Below are 8,243 nucleotides of genomic sequence, written 5' to 3'. Positions count from 1 at the left end.
AAAATATAATGAATATATAAAACAAGGTATCTAACAAATGTGGATTGAAAGGCCAAGCAAATCATTGACAAGACACAGATGTATCTGAACATGTTTATTGTAGTATACTGTTATAATACATCATATGATGAATTAAAATAGCAATTGAACACATGCACTTCAATGTTATATCAAATCATAAAGGAATACATCTTTTTTTACAAACAACATGGAAGTGGTTCCACTCTGTAGGCTACTGCTAACCACATCATTTAGCTGGTCAAATTAGATTGAACACTCTAGATTTGAACAATATCTCAAAACATTGCAATATCCAAAGTGACCCTGTGTCATGTTTCTAGTTACAATGTTACCAATGATTATCTGCTAAATTCATGGTAATCTCTGTCAGAGTAGTGCTACCTAACTGTTTGATATACCGTATCACTGAATGTTACAATGTGTTCTTCCCCATAAGGTGTTTCTTGGTGTTCTTCTCCGGCCTGAACAGAATAATAAAGCATTTTGGAACAAATAATAAAAAGAACAACCCAAAGCTAGAGGCGATGATAGCAAATATCTCCACAGCTACAGTGAACTTCCCAGGAGAGCTGACATAAGCTGGGATAAAGGTGATCCAGACTGCACAGAATATGAGCATGCTGAAGGTGATGAATCTGGCCTCATTGAAGTTATCAGGCAGCTTTCGAGCCAGAAAAGCCAGCACAAAGCACAAGAGAGCCAGGAGTCCTATATACCCCAACACAGCCCAGAAACCAAGAGCTGAACCCACATCACACTCTAGAATGATCTTTTCCTTGTAGGTAGTGAGGTTTTTAACGGGGAAGGGAGGGGACAGGACCAACCACAGAGTGCATATCAAAGCCTGGACAAACGTGAAGGACACCACAGTCAATCTCTGCTGTGGAGGCCCAAACCATTTCATGACATTACTGTCTGGAATTGTAGCCCTGAAGGCCATCAACACCACTATTGTTTTCCCCAGAACACAAGAGATGCAGAGGACGAAGGTGATCCCAAACGCTGTGTGGCGCAGCATACAGGACCACTCAGAGGGCCGGCCAATGAAAGTAAGAGAACACAGAAAACACAGAGTCAAGGAGAAGAGCAGCAGGAAGCTCAGCTCAGAGTTGTTGGCCCTGACGATGGCCGAAGTTCGGTGGCGGTAGAAGACTGTTGCCGTGGAGATGGCCAGAAAAGCCCCGCCCACAGAGAAGGCGGTCAGGACAATTCCGAGAACCTCGTGGAAGGACAGGAATTCCACAGGCTTGAGGATGCAGCGGTCTCTCTCAGTGTTGGGCCTGTGGTCCTCTGGACAGATCAGACAGTCTGAAGAATCTGACCAGGACAAAACAACAGACATCAAATGTTAATAATAGCAGGTTCAGGTTTTATATATTTACACATACAAATACATGTCCCACAATGCTGCACATGGGCAGTTTACCTTAAAGAATGTTGAATTGCTGTGCAGCTTACATAAGATATTAAGAACATGAACGTGATTGATAGACACTACCTTTGTAGTGCTATTAATATGAATAAACCACTATATAGTAAACAATGACAGAAATGACCACACATTTTCTGCCAACTATTCCTATAGGCCTACCTGTGTTATTGCTGATCTCTCCCTCTGCACATGGGATACAGTCATAACAGCAGACAGGCTTTCCTTTCTGTGCAGCCTTACGAGTGCCTGGGGGACAGCTCTCACTGCACACTGACACAGGCACCTGTGTACTGTTCTTTACCCAGGTGATTTCCCTCTCCATGTGAAACCTCTGGTCAGGGGGCAGGGATGCATCATAGCGCCCCATTGTCACAAATTCCATCTTCCCACTCTCCCCTATCTGCCAGTTGACCAGCTCATAGGTGGCCACTGGGTCCCCGTTGGCATCGAAAGACACCTGGTACCCGTTACGGGAGAAATTCACCCTCCTCAATCTCTCCAGGACCTGAGGGTTGGAAGGGCAAGGGAGAAAGTATGAAGGAAAAAGAGGGAGAGATAGATGGAGAGAGAGATGAAGAGAGATGGAGAGAGGGAGAGATCGATGGAGAGAGGGGAAGAGAGGTGGAGAGAGAGAGAGAGAGATGGAGAGAAGGGAATAGAGAGATGGAGAGAGAGATGGAGAGAGGGGAAGAGAGATGGAGAGAGGGAGAGATAGATGGAGATAGAGATGGAGAGAGGGAAAGAGAGATGGAGAGAGGGAAAGAGAGATGGAGAGAGGGAGAGATAGATGGAGAGAGGGGAAGAGAGATGGAGAGAGGGAGAGATAGATGGAGATAGAGATGGAGAGAGGGGAAGCAAGATGGAGAGAGGGAGAGATAGATGGAGAGAGGGGAAGAGAGGTGGAGAGAGAGAGAGAGATGGAGAGAGAGAGAGCGAGAGAGAGGAAGAGAGAGATGGAGAGAGGGGAAGAGAGAGATGGAGAGAGAGGGAGAGAGAGATGGAGAGAGGGAGAGAGAGATGAAGAGAGGGGATGAGGGACGGAGAGAGGTATAGAGAGGGAGAGAGGGAAAGAGAGGGATGAATTGAGAGAGAGAGAAACAGAACCCTCATTTACCTGATGTATTTATCAGAGGTGTTACTTCAGAACCAGCTGTAATGTATAGTGAGAACTCCTTCATACATGTAGTCTAAATAAACATATCTATCAGGACATTTTACTTTAATCTAGTCATTCACCTGTGTTGGTTTCACATTGAGGTTTTTGTCACAGTGCACAGTGGAGTTTGCTCTCTCTTCACAAACGATGCTGTGGATGGCGTGTGCTATGGCGTAAACAGCTTTATACACCATGTTAGTGACACGCAGCTGGGATGTATCTGTGTAGGGGGTCTGTAGCTGACGTATATCCTCACTACCATCACAAACCTTCTCCTTAACCCCAACACCTGTAGTAGTCCCTACAGACAGACAGACAGAATGTTAGATAAGTAGATATATAGATATATAGATAGATAGATAGATAGATAGATAGATAGATAGATAGATAGATAGATAGATAGATAGATAGATAGATAGATAGATAGATAGATAGATAGATAGATAGATAGATAGATAGATAGATAGATAGATAGATAGATAGATAGATAGATAGATAGATAGATAGATAGATAGATAGATAGATAGATAGATAGATAGATAGATAGATAGATAGATAGATAGATAGATAGATAGATAGATAGATAGATAGATAGATAGATAGATAGATAGATAGATAGATAGATAGATAGGACACTGTAGATACCTATCTCCAGCCGACAGCCAAAGGCTCCCTCCCAGAACTCAGTGAGCAGGGGAGAGCTGGACACCTTCTGGGGGGAGAGGTCCAGGAGGAAGTCCCTGAGGCCGGGGATGACAGAGCGCTGGATGCCAAATCCGATGGCCCCGGCACACAGGCTGAAGCGCAACATATATGGGTCGGTGATCCAGGTCTCACTCCCGATCCACTGACGGGGCGGAGAGGGCAGACGGTCCAACTCTTTCAGCAGGATCCTCATGTCCCCAGAGGCTACGAATGCAACCACCACCCGGGCTGTGGAGCTGGGGAACATGATTAAAACATAAAACATGCTTGTCATTTTTTGTCATTTTTTGGAATGTCTCAGTGAAGTGAACATGAAGATCAGTATTAATCAACACTTTTGTCATGCTTGAAATATGCAAATCGTGTTGGTCTCACAGGTCAGCTTTGGGAAAACAGAGAAATTAATAACAATAGAATATTTTACAAATATGGTTTTGTGTGAATGAAAAGTTCACAAGTAATCATGGATGACCTGCGGATCACGTCGGCCACCCGTTGCACTCTGCTGAGTGGGTTGGTACGGAAGAAGGCTTCAGAGTACTCCACACAGATGCCCTGCTCTTGTGCCTCCTGTAGGAACGCCGCCATCCCGTTATTACCGTAGTCGGAGTCGGAACGGACCGCCCCAATCCAGGTCCAGCCGAAGTATCTGATGAGGCGGGCCAGAGCGGCAGCCTGGAACTGGTCACTGGGGATGGTTCTGAAGAAGGTTGGAAACTGTTTCTTATCACTCAGACACGCACAGGTGGAATAGTGGCTCACCTAGGTAAAAACAGACAGTCGAAAACATGAGAAAGAACATAATGTCGGCCAAACAAGTCTCATTTATAGGCTACTTCCTTATTTTTTCCCTTTAGCTATGTAATATGATGTTAGGGATACATTACTAATAATAACCCAATTTATTGTTTTTCATTAGGACAGAATGAAAAGGATACACATTTCTACCCAAGACCTTGGTCATTCTACTCATGTTGAAAATAGTTTAATAAGACATACTGGTGCTGAGAAATACATGAGTAAAAAGTGTGACACCAATCCCTGGTCTCCCATAACAACCTAGCCTATGAAAGATAGTCCTCAGATTGTTTAAATGCCTCCAGACGTTCTCCACACTTTCTCCAGATAATTTCACACAGAAATGTCTATTTCTGAAGGAGAGGTGAATACAGTTGGAATAGAGTAAGTTAAAAGTAGATTTCTTTCCTGAAAGAGAGGAGATTAATGTTGGAATACAGTAAGTTAAAAGAAGCTGAATGATTTCTTTCCACAGGAGTTTACCTGAGGAATGCCAAAAGGGCCGATGATGCGCGACATGCTGATGGTAGGTGTGGAGGCAGACTCGCCCACAATAGCTGTCACCGTAGCCGACCCCGAGCACTGTTCTCCGGTATCAAACATGGGGTCCAGGCCGTTAGCCAGCTGGAAGGCCACTTTCACGGCCATCAGGACTGAGGAGCACGAGTCGTGCACTTGATAACCAAGCGTGACACCCGGTAGCAGGTCCGAACTGTTGTTTATTTCCTCAACTGCGAAGACCATGGCGCGCGAGAAGCGCAACTCACGGGAATCCATACTGTAAATAGAAGATGGGTGAGTGAGCACCTCTTGACTAAATGGTAAACTAGCACGTAGAATGTATTTTTATTGAATACAGTTACCAGGGCAAATAGCCTAATATCTATCCTTATATTCCACACTGTCAATAGGCCGACACATTTGTTATCTCCAATTGAGGACATTGTAGGATAGCCTCCATTTTGAAAATGTGATCCTTTGTAACAGTAGGCTTTATCTACTCTCTATGACACAAACACTCGGTTTCTTTGTCTTTAAAACACTTTATCTGTCTTTAAAACACTGTTTATCTGTTTATATGTCTTTAAAACACTCTTTATTTGTCTTTAAACACACTGTTTCTCTGTCTTTCAAACACAGTTTATCTGTCTCCCCACACAGCCACAGTCCCTGTCCCCCACTCCCTCTTGCGCTCACTGACCTCCCGGTGCACTGCAGGGGTTCAGGCAGGCTGGTGTAGCTGTGTTCCACAGTGTTCATGTAGTAGTGGATGGAGAAAACACCCCCGATGACAAAGTCCCCGTCCTGGGAGAACGCCGGAGGACAAGGGGTGCCCTGGAGCCTGCATCTGACAGACTCCAGCCCAGAGGCAGAGGCAGAGGCAGACCAGAGCAAGGAAAGCCCACCAGCCACCACAGCCAGATGTAGAAGACCCAGACTACCAGCCAGACTTGGATCCAGAGCAGGAGCCGGAGAGAGACTCATTCCCCTGATGTGTAGAAGGTATGGGGTAACACAGCGCCACACAGACCCATGTCGGTCAGGTTGTCTCTCTACTCTGAGTTAAATACTATCCCACTGGCTTCCTTTGTGGGGATTCCTCTGGGGATCACATTGTGGGTATGGCCATGTCAGGGAGGGAGGGGCTAGAGGCTGCTCTGCTCACCCAGTCAGGTCCTGCTTCTTTAAGCTATAGAGAGTTTATGCATCAGTGTAATGTAGTGGTTTATTTAGACATAAACATACAGTAGACACACAATAACAATCTGCCTCTCTTATATTTCCCCTACAGTCTAGTCCTCTTGGCATGCTGGCTCTACACAGTATTTCCCCTACAGTCTAGTCCTCTTGGCACGCTGGCTCTACACAGTATTTCCCCTACAGTCTAGTCCTCTTGGCATGATGGCTCTACATAGTATTTCCCCTACAGTCTAGTCCTCTTGGCATGCTGGCTCTACACAGTATTTCCCCTACAGTCTAGTCCTCTTGGCAATGCTGGCTCTACACAGTATTTCCCCTACAGTCTAGTCCTCTTGGTATGCTGGCTCTACACAGTATTTCCCCTACAGTCTAGTCCTCTTGGCAATGCTGGCTCTACACAGTATTTCCCCTACAGTCTAGTCTACAGCACTTCACCCCAGCTGCCGTTTGCCATTCTTTTTGTAGGTCACTTGATGTCATCCTACAGTTGTTGAGTGACATTCGAATGAGTTGGCGGTCATCCCGGTCAGTAGGGAGTAGTTTTTGCCCTCTGCCGGTCTGTAGCTTTGTTGTCCCCAATGTCTGCTGCTTGACCTTGTTCTTATGAACCGCTGTCTTTGAAATTTTAAGGATGGAAGCAACCTGACGCTCACTGTATCCCTCTGCCTGTAAAGCCAGAATTGAACCCTTCTTTTCCTCACTCAAACCTTTCATTTTCAACTCTTTTGGAATGGTCAATAGTTATTTTTTTATCAATATTACTTTTGAGGTACTATTAGCACTGTTTTTGCCATCCAGCTGGTCCTGTTGCAAGAGGATAGTGATGACCACAGAAGTGGTTTTTATACTTTTCCTCGTTAAATAAGATTTGGTTAGAAATTGATTTGCATTTTATTGAGGGAAATAAGTATTTGACCCCCTCTCAATCAGAAAGATTTCTGGCTCCCAGGTGTCTTTTATACAGGTAACGAGCTGAGATTAGGAGCACACTCTTAAAGGGAGTGTTCCTAATCTCAGTTTGTTACCTGCGTAAAAGACACCTGTCCACAGAAGCAATCAATCAATCAGATTCCAAACTCTCCACCATGGCCAAGACCAGAGAGCTCTCCAAGGATGTCAGGGACAAGATTGTAGACCTACACAAGGCTGGAATGGGCTACAAGACAGCTTGGTGAGAAGGTGACAACAGTTGGTGAGATTATTCGCAAATGGAAGAAACACAAAAGAACTTCTGAGATGTGTGCAAACCTGGGGGCCAACTACAATAAACGTCTGACCTCTGTGATTGCCAACAAGGGTTTTGCCACCAAGTACTAAGTCATGTTTTGCAGAGGGGTCAAATACTTATTTCCCTCATTAAAATGCAAATCAATTTATAACATTTCTGACATACGTTTTTCTGGATTTTTTGTTTGTTATTCTGTCTCTCACTGTTCAAATAAACCTACCATTAAAATTATAGACTGATCATGTCTTTGTCAGTGGGTAAACGTACAAAATCAGCAGGGGATCAAATACTTTTTTCCCTCACTGTACATATACACATATACATACATATCCTTTTTCTAAATATATATTTCCCTTCATTACTTTCCAACCCCACCATCCCTTCCCTAATTGGAGTAAACTAGTGAACAGCAATGCTTAGGCCTCTACTTCCAGCTTATACATACTATATACATTTTATGGACACAGTCAATAATTATATTTTGTTTGTTTTTACTCCTGAACTTCCTCTAATCATTTTCATAATGTCCATCTGGTTTGCTTCTATATGCCATATCTTTCCAACTGTGCTCTTTCACAAAAGTTCACAATATATAACCTATATACTTATTATGGACACAGCATGCCTTACACTAGTTATCTTGTTGTTATTAGTTGTTGTTATTAGTCCCATCCTTCAGCTCCATTCAACACCTCCCATCTATCTCTTAACACCATCCATATTGGATTTCTATTCGCCATATACTTTTCATCTGTACTGTGATATTTTACAAATGTTCTGAACCTTTCTATTTTCATTGTTTCTACAGATTGTAAATTGAAAATAAACATTTTTGCTAAAAGTATTATTATATTATTGATCGATTGACTATGACTTTTCAGATCACCCAGTAGTGCTATCTGCAGGGTCAGCTCCATGCAAATATTGCAATCCTTCAGCCATTCCTGGACCTGTGTCCAGAAACAAGCTACAAATGGACAGTACCAAAACAATTGATCTAATGATTCTGTCTCTTCGCAGCAAAATCTGCAGAGCTGGGAAGATTGTATCCCCCATACAAATAACATTCTATTGGTAGCAAGAATTTTATATAATAATTTAAATTGAAAAATTCTAAGTTTTGAATCTGGTGTCGTTTAGCGTATCAGTTCATAAACACTATGCCATGGGATCGGTACGTCAAAAATCTCTTCTCAACTATT

The 8,243-nt window shown here is 43.5% G+C and overlaps 1 protein-coding gene across 1 annotated transcript; it reads right to left on the bottom strand.

The window, feature by feature from the left end:
* Positions 1–433: 433 nt before the first annotated feature.
* On the bottom strand, positions 434–5,447 carry LOC311105928 (extracellular calcium-sensing receptor-like; the record flags this gene model as incomplete). Its single annotated transcript, XM_084148163.1, has 7 exons — positions 5,314–5,447; positions 4,596–4,890; positions 3,787–4,076; positions 3,246–3,550; positions 2,690–2,910; positions 1,613–1,958; positions 434–1,338 (listed from the first exon to the last, which is right to left on the bottom strand). The coding sequence occupies exons 1-7, from the start codon at positions 5,370–5,372 to the stop codon at positions 434–436; spliced, it is 2,421 nt and encodes an 806-aa protein (XP_084004289.1). The 5' UTR covers positions 5,373–5,447.
* Positions 5,448–8,243: the final 2,796 nt, after the last annotated feature.

Source organism: Coregonus lavaretus (assembly GCF_964263955.1).
Source record: "Coregonus lavaretus genome assembly, chromosome: 30".
Classification (NCBI taxonomy): domain Eukaryota; kingdom Metazoa; phylum Chordata; class Actinopteri; order Salmoniformes; family Salmonidae; genus Coregonus; species Coregonus lavaretus.
The sequence above is the reverse complement of the archived record's forward strand: the minus strand, read 5'-3'. Positions and strand labels throughout refer to the sequence as shown.